We start from the raw sequence: 20877 nt of genomic DNA, 5'->3' as shown, positions 1-20877 counted from the left end.
TCATCCCATGTTATTGGAGGTGGGTGGAATTCTCTTTTAAGTAGAAGTCTGAATTTCTTTCAGCCTTCATGTATAATAGATTAATTTTTTTAATGAACTTCCAATATTTTATTTTAAAATATACAACTAAAATAACTAACAATATTTTTGTGTAGCATAAAGGTGTTTTTCTAGACTTGTCTGCAAACTATATAATGTATTTCATTGACTTATCATATAATATCTAACAATGTTTTCTTCTGCAATTTGCAACATTTCTGTTACAGTAATATAATATGAGCCCATTTCTTCAGCTAATTAAGTCACATGTAAGTATTCTCATGTGTCTTAGTTGGAAACTGCATTAAGTAGCAAAAATGTCAGCACATTTCAAGGATACTGCATTCATATCTTAGTAGGATTCAGCCTGTAATCATGTTTATAATTCCTTTGACCCTAAGCCCCTCAGCTGAGTCAATTTACACCATTTTTCTAAAACCTTCAAAATTATACTTGAAACAAAATTATCTGCAAGCGATAGTAGAAAAAAGCCAAGCTAGTAAGAGCCAAGAAAAAAAAAGAAAAACCAAAAAACAACAACAGATAAGATGTGGAAAATGTAACCCAAAACCATACAGGTTATGAAGTCTATAAATTACACTATTCAAACAGATTTGTTCTGATTTCTGATTATTCTAGACCAGATTATACCATTTATCCAAGCATCCCAATTCTTGTTAAGTGTTTGGAATGTTATGTAACAAATTTTAACAGACCGAAATCTTATGTAAAATACTAATCATTTCATAATCCCACATGAAACTATAACTGGTACATGACCCTGAATTCATTAACAGCCAGAATTACGTTAGAGAATATTCCTGGACACATACTCAACAGTGACAAGTTGAACCTCCAATAAAAGCTAGTCAGGCAACTATGTTTTCTCCAAATGGCCTCAGTTAGCACAGCTTACATTACAGAGCACTACACCTTCAGGGGTTGCTCAGGTAACCATCTTAGCTTGTTTCTTTTCCTATTTTAAAAACTTTGTTCCAAGAAAGTTTTTACAGAGGCATTGTGTTGTTGCTCAGTTCTGTTTCCAACAGAAGACCACTTAAAGATGGTCTCTAAAATCTACATGATTTTTAAGGCTGGCACAAAAATATGGTATTTACAGCCCCTGCTGGGAAGGTGACACCTTGTGAGCTATTTGTTTTTTCCCCCAAGTAGCTTCACAACACGGTACTTGCTCCGTGCGTCCCCGCTGTATGCTGGGCGCAGCTCCATGGATAAAGTAGTAGCATAGCATCACCTAGTGGGAAGTTCTGCTTGCTGCCTCTCTTTTTACAGTACAACAAATAACGTTCAATAATAAAAAGGAAAATTGGTTTATTGTTTTTACCTGCTTTCTGATATTGCACATTCCAGTCCATTATATTGCTATCAAAAGCTTGCTCCCTCCCCAAAAAAGCAGTTCAGAGTAAAACAATGCAAATACTACACTTTTCTTCAGACTGTCATGCGATATATATCTGGTGAATATTTGGTCTTAACCAGCTGATTTAAATATATACTCAGCTCTGTTGCTGTTCTTTTGATTCCATGCTAATATCCGAACGCAAGTTTCTCTTCAATACTCTGCTATAGCTTTTCCTTTATTTACTACAATAGCACACATTTCCCCTTAATGCTATTTCCATTTCTTCTCGGTGACTCTAATGACCTTTGAAATCAAACAGCTGATTCTTTCAGTAGTAATGAGGATTCTTTTAAAGGATAGCACTAGCTGGTACATTGGAATCAGGTAGCATAAAGTTGTAGTTTTTAAATAAAAAGTAACAATTGCTTTGACTCAATACAGGTGTGATGACACAACTGGAAATAATCTTTTTTAAAAAATATCACTCTAATTAGAAGTGATTGGAAAGGATGTTAGCTGATTAGCTGCACTAGAGGTAGAACAACAGCTAAGACTGTTGCCTCTAATAACTGAATCACTGTTATAATAGGGGAGTTTATTTACAGCTGTGTAATTTTTTTAAATGTTGGTTTGGGGCTGGTTTTTTTATGACTTCCTAGAGGAAAATGTTACCATTTCCTGTTTTTCCTCCAATGGCATTCACTTACCCCAGTGCCCAAGGGGAAGAATGATTCAGTGGTTTAAGGAATGGGAATGGAGAGAATAGCCCAATGCAAGCAAGGAAACTTTTACTTGTATTTGATGCTGCTTTAATCACTGGAAGATTATTTTTGATAGTTGCACTACATACATGTATACCTATTGGCACCATGCTAACACAAAGTGGTTGCTCAGATCTTGGTAGATCCAGCTTTACTCAGCAATGACTGAATTCTTCTCGCTAAATACTGTGATTTGTATTGCTCAGTGAATTTTCTGTAATATGCTGCTAAACACACAACGTGCCAGGGTGTGAGGGTTTTTTATGTTATTCCAACTATAGCTACACTTGGTATTTATTATTACTAGCTTTTTAAAGGTCAAAAATTTGACTAGCTCATTTGCAACTTAATCTATGTTTTGCTGAGAGAAGCTGTTACAGGAATTCAAGTGTTCAGCCTTTAGCATACAGTGGCATTTTTGCTGATTTAAAATATTTAAAGTGTGTGACTCACTTGAAATGTTAAATGGCAAACAAAGTTTCTTAAAACATTACCTCAAAAACAATAAATCTGAGATAAAGAGCCATTAACTACATAAACTGTCTTGCTAAGTATTACTGCATGAAAATTAACATTCCTTTCAATAAAATATGTATATAATATATATTCTTTTCAAATAATATAGCTTCTTCTATTTTAAAATTAACTATCTTCCATTTTGGCTAGCCAGACTTTTGTCTTAAATGTACAGTTTCCTGATTAAAATGGAATCCTTCAGAATAATCTTTTACTGTACGTTGAATTCACCATTATTTAAATATTTCAAATGTGGGTTGTTGTTGTTGTTGTTGTTGTTGTTTTCCCTCTCTGTTAAGAAGAGGGGGGACACAGTAAAACCAAACAAGGCCATGCAAGATCTGCATGGAAAAGGAACTGAATTTCACTTAGCTCAGGCAGCTCCATAATTTAGAAGCACCTTATTGATTTCTATGGTTAGGAAAGGCAAAAATAGTAGTGAATGAGTCACTTCATTCCCTGACTAACTTTTCAGTGAGCCCTAGCAATTTTAAGTATTCTTGTGATTACACAGAATTGATGTTTATGGACTCTGGCAGACCCAGTCAAGCCACATAATGGGCTTTCAAAAGAAAACACTGTTCATCTTCACATGAGTAGCGAGAGCTGGACTAGTGGTCTTCAAAGAATCTACAGTGGTGAAATATTATTATCTGCAGTAGACAGAAATAAAAATAAGCCCAGTCTCAAAGCTAGAAGTGAATGGTATCCCTCCTTGATAAATCTGTGAATCAAAACCAAAGTAACACCACTTTTTTCCCTTTTTTTTTTTTTTTTTTTTTTTTAATGTGCTTAAAGCTATATACTCTATGAACTGCATCTTCCTTGGCTGCCCCAAATGACTCCTCAGGAAATTGTACTTTGTAAACAAACCAAACATCTTTAAGTTAGGGCTCACTTACAATGTTACAAGACTTCTTTCTTGCTTTAAAGTAAGAAATGTGAGGGAAGGGGGCATTTAATGCATCAGTGGCTGACTTCATAACATTTAAGTCATTTTGACCAAACAGTAATATGTGAAGCACAATTAAATTGCATGGCTGTGTCACAAAAATTTTAGCAAATTTCTTATGTACAGTATAAATTTCCTATTTGATCTCAGTAGATAGCTGAAAAAATGATCAAATGTTTCTGTCACAGCAGCATAAGAAAAGATGATCACAGTCTATGTGGTAGTTTCACTTCACATTTTTACAAAGTAGCTAATCATAAGGCTGTGAAAGGGAGTCTGATGCATCATTATCTTATGGGAGCACCATACTGAGAGGTAAACAGGAGTCTTGGATTGCTCTGATTTTCTGTCACAAAACTTTTATGCCCTAGTCTTCAGATGTATTGAAAAGAAAAGATATAGCAATGCTTAGAATTCTGTTTTGCTTCTCTAGCCAGTATTGCCCTGACTTTAATACTGGGTGGATAGTAAAAGACAGAAAATCAATGTCAAGTCTTTCTCAAGTCACAGAGGTATATTCATATAGTCAACTGCAAGATAGCAACCTACAAAGCTATTAAATACTACTTCCTTATAAACACAACCAAATACTGCTGGAGTCCACAAGATGGAGTAAAACTTATCTCTATTCAACAGAAGTAGCTTAAAGCCTATACTTAGCTCTTATGAATTGTGGGTGAATAAGAGGCTGCTGATCTCTGAATTCTCAACAAAAATATAAGAGCTTCCCTGTGCTTTGTGGAACAAAAGTTGTTAAAGTTTGAGTGTCTGAGAAGCCAAGAAGACTGAATAAATCTTAAAGTAGCTTATAGTAGGAGAACAAATAAGGTACAGACCTGAAGATTTATTTTGCTGCAAGACTACTGAAATTGATCTTCAAGTCTCCTAACCCCTTCTCACATTTCTTAAAAAAAAAAAAAAAAAAAACACAAAACCTAAACTTGGTGTAGCAAAGAAAGGTAGCATGCAGCACCTACTATCTCATGGCTAAATGACTGATATATCTCAAGCACATACAGTTGCTGGATGTAAAAACAGGTAATAGTCACGTACTAGTAGGCTACATCAATATCTGAGATACCCAGTACGATCGAACTTTTGTACCAGGGTGATTTCAGTTCTCCTTCATGATAGATCTCTTCTACTAAACACAGCCCAAATACAGTAATGAAGTAGCCTTACTGACTACAGTTATTTTTTAATGTCAGTGATGCAAGCAAGCATCACTTTTCACAACGGTGAACCTGTCATACCAATCCACCATTCTAATCAAGCTACAATGAATTGAATTGTAGGCGGACTAATAAAGATCTCTTTAAGTTGTCACAACTTAACTGCACAAATCTGGGTTATCAAAAGATACTACAAATTTTCTAATTGAAAAGAATGTTTGGGAACACTGAGAGCAATCATATCCTGTCAAGTGTATTTTTGTTACTTTTGTAACTTGTTTAAAAGTAAATTCTTCCTTCGTCTTCAATCCCCCCCTCCCCCGAGTCTTTAACTCAGAACATCAAAAGTGCTCAGTTCTGGAAGGGCTTGCCTTACAACCCTGCTTATGCAAGCAGCAGCTTTAAAACCGTTCGGCCGGCTCCCGGGTACCTGCCCTGCAACCTGCCGGCGGCGGGGGCGGGGGCGGGGGGCGGCCGGCTGGCTCCATTGCTCATGACTGGTGTCATATGACACGGTAAAGATGGCCGAAGGGGAGAGGCGCACCGCATCTGCCGCGGAAATAAAAGAAGACTTCGAGATTATCGACAAAAAACAGATTCCTAACGCGACTGAATTGAAAAACGAGGAAAAAGAGAAAACGGAGGAAGCGAGGTGGTCCGCTCCGATCTTGTCGCTGGCCAAGAAAGCCTCGGAAAACTTGGCGCTGAGCTATGGCAGCGCTCTGAAGTCTGCATCTTTGGTAGGATTCATATCCAAACCAGTCAGCAATGACAGCACAGCAAAAACAAGTATGGTTATGCTTATTTAGTAAACTTGCTTTTATGGTGCGCAAATAAGTTTGCTCCCGTAAGTGCTGTTGATCAGTGTCAGTGATGTGTGGTTAATACTTTGACTTTCTTTTTTAAAATCTAATGCTGCAGGGTTTTATTTAAGCAAAATTAAAAAACAACACGGATGCAGAACTTAAAAAAAATTTACTATAATCAGAAGAATCCTAAACTCTTAATATAATTAGGGAAATTTACTTTAGTTTTATGCAGTAGGCTTTTACTTGATTCCTTTTCTCCCTCTTCCTTAAAGTTCACCTCAGCAGCAGCCTGACTACACTCGTATGTGATATAACCAAATTGTTATCCTTCCTAGGGTCCTGGTTCAGGGAAGGAACTATACTATACTTATTGTATAGCTTTTGTGCCAAAAAGTGGACAAGTGAACTAAGATACAGATTTGTTATAAATTACTTTTTAAGAATGCTAAAAATGCCTTCTGTTTAACCACAGCTTGCTTTATTAAACATTGTATTCATAGATATAGAAACCATACAGATTTGTGGAACAGGTCTCCTAGAACCAAATCAAAAGGGCTTTAGTTGAGTTAATATTGAAATTAAATCTCAGTGAGATTTGTAACATGGAAACAAAAACATCCAAATGTAGAAGGAATTGGGCCTGGAGTCTTGAACTTCAGAGTCTGGAACTAGCACTGAGTGGTTCTGGAGCAACACAGCTCATTTGCTAACCGGTGCTGACCTTTTTGTTTTTAATATTAAGTATTATTGGAATTCTGTGGGGATGAATTGTGACTGCATGGTGTAATAAGCTACTGCTGATGAATTTTTTTTTTCGTGAAAATTCCTCAGCATTGCATAGTGAGAGTATAAGATAAGTTCTGTCCTGAAAAAAATCAGATTTTTGTTTTTCCCTGCATCTTTAAGTCTCACACCAAGCTTCTCACAGATTTGTTTCCTGGATGCTCATCTTGAGCACCTGGGATCTAACCTGACAAAGGGCAGAATGCCCTGTTTTCTTCAGTTGCATTTGGAACAATGCTGTGAATAGATGTAATTCAAAACAACATACAGTATTTAGCAAAGGGTGGAGAATAAAACATTCTTTTGGCTGAAATGGAGCTCCCACACTCAATGGAATTTTTACCACAATCTTTCAGCTTCTTATCTGTAAAGTAAGGGAATATAACACTATCTTCCTAAATTGTTCAAGTATTCAGATAATACGTTGATGAGTTTTATAGAAAATTGCCTAAGAAAAATCTGTTCGTGACTTAGATGTGAAATGTGAACAGACACAAAATCAACTATTTTGCCTATTCTACCTATTCATTTGTTACCTTTGACCAAGCTGTATAAATTCAATTTTAAAAAGGTATTTTTAAGAAATAAGCTGAGGCCTGCAGGTGTGGAAAACTAACACCTTGTTCCCTGCTGCCATCTTTTTCCAGAGATTTTATAACCTCTACCTGCTATTTCAGATCTGTTGATCACATGTAAACAGTGCTGCACACTATGCGTATATTTGGACATATAGAAAGACGCATCATAAAAATGGTGTCTGCCATTGAAGAAACTATGTCCTGCCTTGCAGAGAAGGCCAGGAGCTACAAATCTAAAGAATACAAATCAAGACTTGCAGTCTTAAAGACCAAAAAATTAAGTTAGCTTTTCTTCATGCTTCAGTGTTTTCTGACTTGAAGTGTGCTAACAAGGCATAGGGCTTCAAAAAGATGTTAAAAAAAAAAAATCTGTTGAATTGAATGAGATATGAGATTGTGTGACTGCATTCTTAAAGACTGCAGCATAATGTCTGATCATCTGCACTTAGGTAACCCCGATTCCTAATCTTTGAGGCTTGGCTAATATATCTAATACCTGCCTATTTTGCATGTACCAACTTGTACACAGTTTTGCAAAAGATGTACTTGACTGTAAATTCTCAACAGTCTAAAAAATACTGTTCAAGTAACTAGCTTAATACACACCTTATGAAGACACTTGAGTTTACGTTTCTGTTTGTGAAGAACACTGCATTCGCAAGGTGTTTTGTTAGGATTTTTTTGTGATTTTTTTTCTTTTTCTAAGGCTTGTGGATAATACAGTGTGTAGCTTGAGCAAGGCTTACAAGTAAAGTAGTCCCAATAAATTAAAAATTCAAATTCAGGAAACCATCAAAAAAAGTTAGCATTGCTGCTGAAACATCCCAATACTCAAAGTCACTGATTCTGTTTGTGCAGCCAGTGTTTTCTTGTTCCTGATGTGTAACCTAACAATATTGGCATATAAATTCAAAATAATACAGCCATTTTAATCCTCAGTCTCATCTCAAGACATTATATGCAGTTTTGAGGCATCTGCTACGTTGACTATAGTCATGGATACAATAGCCTACGGAGAAGATCAGACTTTGTGTGCTTTGCATTAAGATCAACTTGATTAGAATGACTGCCTGTTTACACTCTCCTGATATGGATAGAAGTTTGCTTGGTTTTAATCGTAGATTAACATACGTGCACAGAAAGGAAGGTAATAATGAAAATTAGTAGTGAAAGAGACTTTTGCAGGGTGTTAGTGTTAACAGGCTTGCATGTGACTGACGCAGGGGCTCTACCTTATAGACTCGGGTCTTCTGCACTGCTATTCTGCAAGGGAGTGTGACCATGTTTGATCCACAGGTGACAGCAGGATCCTCCTAACGCAACAGAGCTGGCTCGTAAGGGTGTTTAGGCGGCCGCTGGTCTGAGGTTGGCAGCGTCTGTCAGAGCCTGTTGCTGACTGAAGGAAGAGCGGTAGCCGGCCGCCTGTTTGTGCTCGCCCTCCCTCAGGTCTGGAGGCAGCGAGCCTGCCCAGCATTGGCGGCGGGGAGGCGCCTGCACTGGGCGCTCGGCTCGTTCTAAAATGGCGCCCGGCGCAGCGTGGGACCCACCCTCACCACGCTCGGTCTCGCGAGAGTTGGGGGGGGCGGCGGCGCTGCGTGCGCTGTCGCCGTGGTAACGCGGGCGGGGAGGGGTCGCCTCGGCCCGAGGCGGGGGCTGCCCTGCGGCCCCGCCGCCCAGGTACGGCCCCCGCGCAGCGCTGAGGCGGCGCCGGGCCCGGGGGCGGGGGGGCGCCGCGGCCTCGCTCCCCCCGGAGCCAGCTCTCGGTCCGCGGGTCCAGCGTGTTGGGGGCGGGGGGACTCAGCCGTGCCTCATACCCAGCTCTTCAGGCGCTCGCCTCCGCAAGATGGAGCCCGCGGCGGGGAGGCAGCGCTCTGTGAGGGGGTCAGCAGGAGCGCGCGTCTAAAAGCAGCTTTTCTCTCTCTACCTCTGTCATCCCCCCCAGGTGCGCGGTACCACGCCATGGAGGAGCGCGCCAACCTCATGAACATGATGAAGCTCAGTATCAAAATCCTCATCCAGTCGGCCCTGAGCCTGGGCCGGACCCTGGACTCCGACTTCCCTCCCTTGCAGCAGTTCTTCGTGGTGCTGGAGCACTGCCTCAAGCACGGGCTGAAAGGTGGGCACCCGCTCCCCTGCGTGAGGAGGGGCGGCGAAGCGAGGCCCTGGCGTGGCTGGCCGTGTCTCCTCTGTGACTTCTGCTTGATGTTAATACCCATTGCGTCCACCCTGCGATGCTGATTAGTATTACCGACATAGCTGTGCAATTGCCGCCTCATATACCCAGTATTTTGTGCCTCCTAAACTGTCAAAGTATTTTTAATGCTCCCTTTTCGCTGACATGCTAGGAGCCAGTAAGGCAAAGTAAAGCGTGGACTAAAATTTGTAACTCTGGAGTTGGAAGCCTGTCACTTTCCCTCACAAACTTCTCTGTATGCTCCTTTTAGCAAAGAAGACTTTTATTGGACAGAACAAATCGTTTTTTGGTCCTTTGGAACTAGTGGAAAAACTTTGTCCTGAAGCGTCAAATGTAACAACTAGTGTTAAAAATCTGCCGGAGTTGAAGTAAGTCGATTGTTGGGGAAGATGCATTTCACCTGTACTGCTGGGAGAAAGAATCATTTGTGTAGTCTCCCACCTTCCTTAATGAGATCTTCTTCCCAAAGCAAAAAATAGGGTATGTAGGAGGCATTGACTTCTCCAAGACATAAGGAGGATATCTCAAAATATTCAGGGCTTCTGATTCAGACAATGCTGTCAGATTGAAAACAGCATTTGGAAACTTCTATAACCTTGCTAAAAATAACTGTAAAATCTTCACAGATATTTTCTTTCCTCTTCTTCCCCTTGCTTTTATGACTTTGTGGCATTTTGTGCATGTGCTAGTAGTATTTAATTTGGGTAATTCAGGATGATAGAAATAGACTAGTTTTAGTGGTAGGATGGAACAATGATTGGTTTATGGTGGTAGTTGAAAATATGTCTGTCTTTCGAAGTTGGGAAGACTTCACATATACTTTCCCTTTGCTAAAGCAGTGGATATACTTTAATACTTCTGTGTTCTGGAGACAATGCTTCCTTTCCCCAGGGATTTTTATTATTATTGGGTTTTTTAGTAAATAACCTTCATGTACCTTTTTTAAGGGAGAATTTTGAATTGCACAAATCTACTTAATAAAACGCTTTTTTTTTTTACCAAAACACGTAACTTTTCATTTTAGGACTGCTGTGGGAAGAGGAAGAGCTTGGCTTTATCTAGCACTCATGCAAAAGAAACTGGCAGATTATCTCAAAGTACTCTTGGACCATAAGCATCTATTAAGGTAACTACAGGCGTGTGTACGTTGTGTTCAGTGAATCACTGAAACCTTGCATTGCTGTAGTAAGAGGTCATCAATTAACCAGTTTAACTTTAAGCTTGTTCTTGCAACCTGCAGAAGAGCAAGTTGTTAATTGTTTTTGCAGTGATCTTACAGAGGAATGAGTATTTTCCGTGAGAGTTCTGCATCTTCTGCCTTGTGCAATACATGAGTTAGAAGGGACTGATCAGCTGAGCTTTATAAGGGCTACACTACTCTTTATATGATTTCAGTGATGAAAGTACCATTATCATTGTTTGATGTGCAGTGACGCCTTATAATATTTCTTCCAGTGAATTTTACGAACCTGATGCGTTGATGATGGAGGAGGAAGGAGCAGTCATTGTGGGTCTGCTAGTTGGACTGAATGTTATTGATGCAAATCTTTGCTTGAAAGGAGAAGACCTGGATTCCCAGGTGAAGATTAAAACTTAAATAAAATCAATAGATAAAAGATTCTAGTAGAATTAAGCATATCCATAAATACTTTACTGAGATGGGTCCAGAATTCTGTCCAGAATGTCCTGTATTGAAGATTGTCATGCTTTCCATGTTGAATAATAAAAAAAAAAAAAAAAAAAAAAAAAAAAAAAAAAAAAAAAACCCACACATAAGCATCCATCTCTTTAAGTAGCAGTTTATGGAAAAGCTGTCAAAACTAATAACTACTAGGAAACTGAGCACACTGAATATGGTTATTTTGATGCTTTTATGACAACATTAGCTTGTATGTTTGCTTCAGCTAGGAAGAGCGTAGGTATTATCTGTCTCTCTAAACTTTGTATTTCAAAAAATCATAAGTAATGTCTGCTACTATTCAGAATTGCACTGTGAACATGTGTTAATATCTTAAATATATTTTATAGGTTGGAGTGATCGATTTTTCCTTGTACCTTAAGGAAACACAGGACAGTGATGGAAAACAGTACGTATGATGAATTAGTGATTCTAAATTGTTATGTTTTTTGTAGGACACACTTGTCAGTCTGTGGGAGCTCATGAGTGCTAGAGATCTCAAACTCTTTTAACCATCCAAAAAAAGAAAATCTGAAATAGATTTTGTTAGCTACATAGAAGCACTAACTTTCAGAGGTTGAGCCCATGGTATTTGAGAATTTGTGGGTTGAACTGGGACCAAATTAAGAGCACCAAAAGTTTTGGACTTGTGTTTTTATTTGGTTTGAGGAGACATGATCTACCAGATCACCCACAGTTTCTAAGCACTGTTTCAGAAATGCTCTCAATTAAATAGCTGTCTTGGTGGGAGAGATCAGTTATGGAGGGGAAAAAAAGTAATTTTAGGTGAAATGTCAGGTGAACAAAGAGACTGCAACTGTTGCCATCAGTGTATCTAGAAGCAGCTGAACAGCTGCTTCATCTCCCTGGTGCTTCCAGTCTAGCTCAGGCACAAGTATTTTTGTAAGAAAAGGAGAAAAGATTTCAGCTCCATTTGCATGTCTGTGCAGAAGACCCTTGTACAAACAAACATTTTAGAATAAAGGAGTTTCTTCTTAACCAATAAATTCTCACTTTTACAACTAGAGATGGAGGGATTACAGCTGTCCTTGACCAGAAGCATTATGTGGAAGAACTGAACCGACATCTAAGGTGGGATTTCCGTCTGTTCTAATATACAAACATTCATCCTCTTTAGCTTTTCCAGTATGGCTTTGAATGTCTCTGGTGTCAGTATTGTAGACTTTTGTCTGATACTGAAATGCCTTTTCTGATTATTTCCCAAAATCTTAGAAATCTTAGTTTCATTTTGTAATCTTACTCTTTTGATGGCAGATGCAATGCAGAAAACAAGTCTGTGTAGTAACAGTTTACTTTTTTGAGACTTATTAGTGATTAACAAAATATTTTGGAGCTACTTTTTCAAGAAAAAACTATTACAAGTGCATCTGGAAATTCATTCTTTAGAGGAAGAGTCTCTGTTCTTCCCCAACAGGTTACTCAGTGACAGGAGCAGGCCTCACTCACTTACCCTCTTGAACTTGAGAGGTGTTAAGTCTGCAGAACCCAAACTAGAACACAGCTGCCAACTAATGCGATAGGCTGTCAGCTGTAGGGAAATGCACGGTCCTCTCGGTGCTTAAGAGGGACAGGTGTCCTTCCTCTGGGTTTTTTGCAAGCTCGCCAAAGTATTTCATTGTTAACAATTGCAAGATGGTGATGGTTGAGGATAAGAATAAATGTTGGAACATTGGCACTTCTTTTGCTGTTTTTATGCATCTCTCTTTCCTTGCTGCAGTTGCACAGTTGCAGATCTTCAGAACAAAATAGACTGTTTAGAAAAGACCAATTCAAAACTCCAGGAAGAGGTTTGTGTCTGGTCTGTTAAACATTCCTCATAGCTCTTCATTCTTCATTCCTCAGAACTCCCTAAGAATATACCTTAGACCTAAAATATTTCAGTTGAAACTGCTGAAATGTGGGGGATTGGTAGGACTGGCATGAGTTGGCACATTGGGAAAGCTCTGTGCAAAGCTTCTACCTTATGCTAGCTGTTAAAATGCTTTTGGGCACGTATTTGGTAGACAGGTTTCCTTAAGTTTTTTGTCTTGCAGTGGTGCTGCAAAGTACCCAAAAGTAATCATACCACTATAATGAACATGACTTATCCCTCTTCTTTCTCCACATACATGTGTGTATGTATTTGTCATGTGAGTTAAATATAAAAAGAAAAGAAAAAGAACCTTCAATTAGGAAATCTTTCCTAGCTGGGAACTGAAATAGAATCCAGCAGCATGCATGATACTGCTGGTTTGGGGTTTTGTGGTGGTGGGGTTTTACGTAAATATATATATACACACATTATAGATATTTCAGAGTGTATCTATGTAGTCCAATTTCCAATACTTTTGGGGATAGCTTCACTTGAAAATGCCATAAGGTTCTACCAGTGAATGTCAACCCTGCCTTGCCATACAACTTCTAGTTCATACCAGAAAGAATACAACAGATCTTATTATCTGTGGAGGATTTTAGCCTTTTACACTAAGGATGCATTTCTTTGCACAGTTAATATTTAAAAATAACTGATGAGGGCATGGAGGAGGAGTAAAGTGAACAAATGTTGGTGGGCTTGTTAATTTAGGCTGTACAGTGAGTGTGGCTGCAGAAGGGTCAGGCAGCTTCTGGGGAGAATGAAAGGGACAAAAAGGGAAGTGAGCAGCACACCTGCTGCAAAGGCTGAGCTACTAACTTTAGAATTCCTCCAGATGTTGCATGCTTGTACAGTGATTAAATACAGATACATTCTCTTTGTAAACAGCTTGCAGCAGCAACTGACCGAATTGGATCACTTCAGGAAGAGCAGCAGCAGTTGAAACAACAAAATGAATTAATTCGTGAACGGAGTGAAAAAAGTGTAGAGGTGGGACACCTATTTGACGGTGATGAGGATCCTTAAATTCGATGATATCTTTTGATCAGCTGTAGTTGGTGCTCTCAAAAGCACTTTGAACTGGAATGCTAAGCACACTTCAGCATGCTACTGCATAGGTCGCTGTTTATGTGTACAGTCTGCACAGGCGTTGGTTTTTGCTGTTCTTTACTACACACTGAAACACATACTTGCCTAAGGGCAAAAGCATTGAAAGTGTTAGCATGTTTTCTTTTTATTTTTACTGTTATTTGAAATTTCAGCTTATTAACGTTTGCCAGCTTATTACTGGTAAAACAGTAGGATTTTACTTGAAGTAGCATATAAAAGTATTGTGTCGCATACAAGAACTTAAGGCCTACTTTAAATACATAGCTTTGTGGTCTTTTGTGGCTTTTTTGCTGATGTTTCTTGCAGGTAACAAAAGAGGATACAAAAGTAGAATTGGATACTTACAAGCAGTCGCGCCAGGGTCTTGATGAAATGTACAGTGATGTTTGGAAGCAGTTGAAAGAAGAAAAAAAAATTAGGCTGGTAAGGAAACTTAACCATAGAAGTGAAATGAAAGATACGGGATTCTGCATACTTTGAAACAGCATTGCAAATATAAGATGCACGCTGTACACTTTTTGCTGCTACTCAGAATTCATAAAGGAATTGCAAGCAAGGTGCTGGATGCTGGTTGTTAACAGTGTCCGTAAAGAACTGGAAATTGGGGGTTTTGAAATGCTAAAAATAAACGATCTTTCCCTGTTTAAGAACCTACCAGCATTATTACAGCAGAGATTAAGATCAAAACACAAAGAGAGGCAACTGTCTTTATGGAGGAAAATACGGTATATGCACAACAGTCACTTGCACAGTAAACTGCTCATTAGTGACCTAAGTCAACCCAACTCCAACTGCTAGGAGAAATGTGTCATTTGACAGGCTCATATGTTAAATGCTGAGCTCTACACTTCATGACAGCTGGTCTGCACCCTTGCCCTGATCTGTAGAGCTGAAACAGTATTTTTGTCTTACTTACAAAATATTGAGACCTAGTTCTTCTGTAAAATCATAGTTTGGTATTATCTTAGAGTAACACATAGTTTCTGTGTGGGGTTATTTGGGTTTTGAAAATGCTTATCCCTGACACATGACTACGTAGCAGTAACTAGGAAATCTCTTTGTAAGGAACTAGAGAAAGAGTTGGAGCTACAAATTGGAATGAAAACAGAGATGGAAATTGCCATGAAACTTCTGGAAAAAGATACTCATGAAAAACAAGACACTTTAGTTGCACTTCGCCAACAGTTAGAAGAAGTGAAGGCTATTAACTTGCAGATGTTTCACAAATCTCAGGTATGTACGTAGTGGAGAATAGAAAAAGTAGCTGTAGTGGTGGTCTTTACATGTTAATCATGTATCGGGGATGTATGAAATAACACTTAGATGCAACAATTTTCTTAAGAATGTATTTTTTAAAACTGTAGGAAGAATTGTTTAAATTTTTTTATTATGCTTCCATTATTGATATGCTATTGGATATGTTTGGTAGGAAAGGGGGTTTCTTTGAGTATGCCACATAGTGTGTGACAGGATCATGCAACAAACACTGAGACAAATGGAGAGCTCCCTCAGGGGAAAAGGTGTTTGCAAGAGTCCTTTGTTCTAACCGCTAAATGATTAGTCCTTTAAGAAATTACAGCAGCCAAGAACTGTCTTGGTTCTCCTTCCCATCTGTGTTGTCTTGTCTTTCATGTGCACCATATTTAACACCATTTACCATAGAAACCAACAATAAGAAACCAATAGTAAACTACTGGTTATTTTTGTCTCTCTCCTGCAGTCTGTACCCACACGGTCAGCTGAGTGCTATAGCTGGTGGAAAGGCACCACTGGTTTGGGAAGGGAGGAACTCTGTGGGTCAGGCTGGCCTCTGGAGCCACCAAAAAGTTGTGGGAGTGGTTTAGGTATTTTGTTGCACCCCCTTTAGCATAACACCTAGGTCTCCGGATGCAAGATGGTTAGGGAAGCAAAATGAAAAACATTCTGCTTTCTGGGCCTGTCTCCCTTCCTTGGTTTTGCCTTACCCTGGCAGTTTTTAGAGTTTACTTTCTCCATCCTTCGTGTCATGTCTGTTGCAGAGGCTTGGGGATGTTTTTGTGGGGGGTTTTGTTTGGGTGGGTTGTGGTATTAGTGTTGGTTTAAGCAAGTGATGGAGTAGTAGTGTTCACACAAAATACACAGAGCTTGTCTCCATTAATGAAATAAAAGTTTAACGACTTCCCCTCCCATACCTGGTACCAGAAATCTAGAGGGGATTTCTCTCAGTTTTTATGGACTGTTTCTCAGTGTCTGTTCAGGCTTTATCCAGGCCTTTGCAAGGCAGTGGCCAGGGAACCCCCGGTGCTGAGGTACAGCTTTGCTTTCAAAAGCAGTATTTATTGCTGGGGGCGGGGGCGGGGGTGTGCCTTCCTGGTTCCATGCCCACTGAGTACAGTGATTACATTAAAATAATTTAGATTCTTATCCTGTCAATTTAATTTGATAATTTCTTTCTTCCAGCTCATTTCTAAGGAGAAGATTTTTGGCTTGTAGCTGATCATGTAGGCCAAAACTTACAGTTAAGCTTTTTTTCCTGAGCTTTTAACAAAACAAGTGGAGGAGTGTCAGCTCTGTCATTATCAGCATTCTGTTTGTACGTTCCAGTACATTCCAGTTCGGCCCAGGCATGGCCTGTAACGTGCTAAACATTCTTTATCTAGTGGCAGACTTTCATTAAACACACTTTGTGCTTTAGAAAACTAAAATGTATTACCCTGGAATATCTATTCACTTATTCCTACAGAATGCAGAGTGTTCATTACAACAGAAAACTGAAGCAATATCCTCTTTTGAAGGAAAAACGAATGAGATGATGTCCTCTATGAAACAAATGGAAGAGAGGTAATAAGTACAGACTCAAATCGCCAACACTGAAGTCTGTTGAAAGTTTCCATCTGAAAAAACCTTTTTAGGTTTAAAGACATACTGACTTTAGTGTAAGAACAGGTATGACTCTTGCTTTCAGGGTTTTTTACAGAAACGGTCGCTTTCAGAAGTTTGGGGTTTTTTTCCTCCACTAGCATTTTCAATTCAAGCTTTTATAAAGAACAGTATGATAAATCTAAAAGAACAGAACAGGAGCTTGTAGGTAAGGAGCATGTGAATTGACAATGAATGTATGTATTCCTTACTTTGTAGATTGCAGCATGCAGAAAAGGCGAGGCAGGATGCGGAAGAAAGGTGCAACAAGATGAAGCAAGAGCTTGCTGGCAGGCTTGACACTTGTCGGCAACAGATGTCCCAACTGGACAGCAAATGGTATTTAATCTGATCAGGATTTTTTCCTTCCCTTCTGCCATTTCTTTAAGAAGTGCCTTCTACTCCTTTTGTGCTGAAGTCTAAAGAGGGGTAGGTCTGAGCTGGGTTCAGCAAGTATTGATGGATCTATGCAAGGCCTAGGGATGCCTGACACTTCTGTATGGTGCAGTCAGCATGAGGATTTTGAAATGTTTTTTTTCAGAACACTCCATTTAGAGCATAGAGTGCCAGTAGAAATCTGGCCGTTCTGGCTGGCAGCAGAGCTTTCAGTTGCTTCTTTGCTAAATCAGGAGCCAGGTGTGGTCATGCTCATAGGCTGAACACATAAGTGACTGTCATCTGAACGGATTGGGGTTTTCGGAGGGGTTTAGGGGTGTGTCCTTGGAGACTGTTCAGACTTCAGGGTACAGTATAATTTTTAGATGTGGCTGTTTAATCACAGGTAATCAAATATGTAATTGTGGGGATTGGTTTTGGATTTTTTGGGGGGTTCTGGGTTTTTTTTCTTTTTACTTCTAGCCATTCATTGCTGCTTGTTTTCTGTGACCTGAAAGTGAAAGACAGTTTTTTGTCTCCTGCTATAACATCCCTGCTGTTTCCTTTCCCAGAACCTTTCCCTTTCCTTTCCTAGGTTTTGCCCTCTTTTGGGCAGTGTTTCTTCTTATACTGTTGCTATCCTTAAGTGCTATAGGATATTTTTCTGCTATATATTTTCTTAGAATGAATTATTTTTAAATAGCTCAACGCTGGAAAAGGAGTTAAAATCTGAAAAGGAACAGAGACAAACTTTGCAAAGAGAACTGCACCAAGAGAAGGATGCTACCACTCTGCTTAAAACAGAATTGCAGCAAATGGAAGGACTGAAAAAGGTATGCACAGTGCAAACACGCTCCATGTTCAGGATTAAAGCTGACTTAGAGTGAGAGTGATGTTTGCCTCTGGAGTAGAAGTATTTCTTGTGTACCACTGTCCTGAGGGGTTCCAAAGCCCAGCTGACATAAGGGGTCTGCACATGAAATGCTAGTACAGGGCTCAGGCAATGACGGTGGCTTAGGAGCCTCCTGAGCCACCTCTGGCTCCCTGCCCTGCCCGAGGGTCAGCAGATGAAGCTGAGGTGGGATCGCTGGGGTTGGGAAGCTCATCAGCTGTCCCGTGGTGAGCTACCCCTGCTCAGGTAGGAGACGGCAAGTTTGGGGCTTTCAGTGACTGTGTGAAGTCTTTCAACTGTTGTCATAAAACAGGAACATGTTTTTAAGCATTCAGAACAACTGAATGTGATTTATTTTTTAAGCACAAGCATTCTTGTTAACCCAAAGAGAGAGTTTGCTCCTGTGTACCTAGTAGTTCAGAAGACAATTGCACACCAGTATCTCTCTAATACGCTCGTGTGTGGGCACAGGACTGCTGCATTCTAGCTATGCTCAGGGATGTTTAAAGCCTGAAAAACTTCTTCCAGTTTCTGGTAAATAGTGGTTAAATGATTTTGTTGTGTACGCAGAACCCATGGGTAGTTCACCCATGTAATTCTAAGAATCAAGCCTTAGAAAAAGGCAGCTTTGTAAAGGAGCTCGTTCTTGTGAACTGCTCGGTTAGTTGGGACAGATTGATCTGGGTTACAGGTCAGACAGCGCACACAAAAAATTATTTTGTGCTCGATTTTATAGGAGCTGAGAAAACTGCAAGATGAGAAGCAGCAGTTAGAGAAGGTCTGCGAGGAGCAGGAGCAAGCTCTTCAAGAAATGGGACTTCATCTCAGCCAGTAAGTTCTAGGAACTGAACTCCTGTAAGTGACATAACCTGATGGATGGAGTATCAAACTAATGTTAATAATTTTAAAATGCATCTAGTTATAAAAATCAGCAAACGTCAGAATCTTAGGGAGGCAGTTACTATGTATGGGAAACTAAACAGACATGAAATGAAAGCGAGGGAAGGTCCTCGCATGAGTAAGCTGGCTGAGATAGGAAACACGACAGTAAATGCTTCATTCTTACAGTGGAACCGTGTTTTGGGGCAGACCTCCAGGTGACCAGGTTCCCTGGCGGTACGGAGTGGTTCGGAGCTGTACAGGGAGCTGACTAATTAGAGTTTAGATTCAGTGGCTGGGCAGTGGAGTGCCAGGTAAAACCGAACACAACTAAATTTAAAGTCATGTGGAGGGAATTTACTATTTTTTTTCCCTCCCCAGATCAAAGTTGAAGATGGAAGATATTAAAGAAGTAAACAAAGCGCTAAAGGTACTCTACATGTACTCCTGGATATTTTGACTAAACATATGCATTTAACACCTTCAAATTTCACCATGATTTTCCTACTTTAAAAGATGGCTTTTGAAAAATACCAACAGTGTTGGTAAACTGCCTTTTGAATTTTGTTTTATGAATTTTATTTGTGAGGTTTTCATTTCAATTTTCTAGGGTCATACCTGGCTGAAGGATGATGAAGCAACACACTGCAAGCAATGTGAAAAGGAATTCTCTATCTCAAGAAGGAAGGTAGTGGTGTTCAGTGGCTTATTTTTTTATTACAGATAACAAAAATGCACTGTTGCGTATCTTGGTAGGGAAGACTGACAGTACTTCAGATCTTGCTGGCATGGTAATTACACAGAGAAGTAATGTGGCATTTCCCATCCTAAAAATGTTCTTCTGCTTGGGCACTTGCCTTGGTAGGGAGTGGTTACGGGCTGTGTTCTCTTGTGCTGCAGTTCATCTCCCTTCCCTGTGGAACGGTGGGCACCGAGGGCCGCATGCTGCGGGCCCTGCGCGGTGCCTTTATCGCAGGGGATGCTGCTGGCTCCTGCCCCGGGTTGGACCCAGCCTGTGCGGAGGGCACACAGGCTCCCTGCAGGAGGGAGGGCTGGGCCCGCTGCCGATGGGAGGGTGATGTCAGCAGACTCTGAAAGCTTTTATAAGGCCCAGTTTCTCTCCCTGATGCTCACTGAGCTGTGCTTATTCTCATCTCACTCTGTTTGTAGCATCACTGCAGAAACTGTGGGGACATCTTCTGCAACACCTGTTCCAGTAACGAACTCGCACTGCCATCGTATCCTAAACCTGTCCGTGTTTGCGATACTTGTCACACTTTACTTCTTCAGCGCTGTTCCTCTAATTCCTCCTAAGGCATTCATGCCCTTGACAGGACCACTTTAATGTTGGAAAGTAGCCATTATTTTTTTAATTCTGAATTCCAGGTATCTTCTAGGCAGCAGACTGCCTGGTCTCTAGTGAGAGCATTGTAAAATAATTTCTAGGGATGATGCAAGCTAATGTGTCTCCAACTGGAATACTAATTAAGAAAACTGTATTGACTGTAATGTCCCTTAAAGTTCTCTATAAAACTGAAATGCAAGTTCACTTTTCTGATTTTTATAGATATTTGTATTAAAATTTGTATATGGCATTTCTAAATTTATTTGATCCATGTAGCCATCACCATCTTGCCACACATTAACTTCAGTTCCTCTGCCTCTTCACGGTAGGTGCTGCTGTTTGTTTCACTGGCGCATTTAGTGTATAGTTTTGTATTTGCTCTAAGTACGGAGAAAAGTCAAATCTATGAATTACCTATAGAAAGAGCTTTATGATGAGTGTCAATGAATGTGCCTTCTGTTCACCGCAGAGTCAAAAGCTACACCTTGTACTTGTTCTGGAAGTCGCTGTGCCCACAGTGCGGGAGTTACACAATAAAGCCTTTTGCAAAAACCGAAAGCAAGACCGGTTCTGATTTTTAACAGCCATCAGTGATGATGCTGGAAGACAGGTGGCTGTGCACACAGAGGGCTAAACTAGAAATGCCAAAATGCACCTGGA

The 20877-nt window shown here is 39.9% G+C and overlaps 2 protein-coding genes across 4 annotated transcripts in view; one reads left to right on the top strand and one right to left on the bottom strand.

The window, feature by feature from the left end:
- Positions 1 to 8506, bottom strand: part of ADAMTS2 (ADAM metallopeptidase with thrombospondin type 1 motif 2) — a 252659-nt gene extending 244153 nt beyond the window's left edge. The window contains exon 1 of the mRNA XM_080398419.1: positions 8206 to 8506. Within this exon, the coding sequence (XP_080254545.1) occupies positions 8206 to 8256 (51 nt within the window). The 5' untranslated portion in view covers positions 8257 to 8506. The remainder of the gene's footprint in view (positions 1 to 8205) is intronic.
- On the top strand, positions 5306 to 20775 carry RUFY1 (RUN and FYVE domain containing 1). Of its 3 annotated transcripts, none has more exons than XM_080398422.1 (18): positions 5306 to 5592; positions 8916 to 9089; positions 9418 to 9535; positions 10192 to 10293; positions 10623 to 10746; positions 11196 to 11254; positions 11872 to 11937; positions 12584 to 12653; positions 13607 to 13708; positions 14135 to 14251; positions 14894 to 15061; positions 16551 to 16648; positions 16946 to 17065; positions 17805 to 17934; positions 18730 to 18824; positions 19254 to 19302; positions 19483 to 19560; positions 20043 to 20775. In XM_080398422.1, the coding sequence occupies exons 1-18, from the start codon at positions 5325 to 5327 to the stop codon at positions 20184 to 20186; spliced, it is 2082 nt and encodes a 693-aa protein (XP_080254548.1). In that variant the 5' UTR covers positions 5306 to 5324; the 3' UTR covers positions 20187 to 20775. The 3 variants fall into 3 exon arrangements, with proteins under 3 accessions (XP_080254548.1, XP_080254549.1, XP_080254550.1); XM_080398423.1 differs by having other exon boundaries at positions 5404 to 5543; XM_080398424.1 differs by lacking the exon at positions 5306 to 5592 and adding an exon at positions 8555 to 8650.
- Positions 20776 to 20877: the final 102 nt, after the last annotated feature.

Source organism: Falco punctatus, assembly GCF_963210335.1.
Source record: "Falco punctatus genome assembly, chromosome: 8".
Lineage (NCBI taxonomy): Eukaryota > Metazoa > Chordata > Aves > Falconiformes > Falconidae > Falco > Falco punctatus.
Note: the sequence above shows the minus strand (reverse complement) of the source record. Positions and strands in the feature narration are given on the sequence as shown.

Coding starts and splice junctions, on each gene's coding strand:
- RUFY1 (XM_080398422.1), top strand. CDS start 5,325: ATGGCCGAAGGGGAGAGGCGCACCGCATCTGCCGCGGAAATAAAAGAA. Junction 9,090..9,417: donor CCTCAAGCACGGGCTGAAAG/GTGGGCACCCGC, acceptor TGCTCCTTTTAG/CAAAGAAGACTTTTATTGGA. Junction 17,935..18,729: donor AAATGGAAGGACTGAAAAAG/GTATGCACAGTG, acceptor TCGATTTTATAG/GAGCTGAGAAAACTGCAAGA.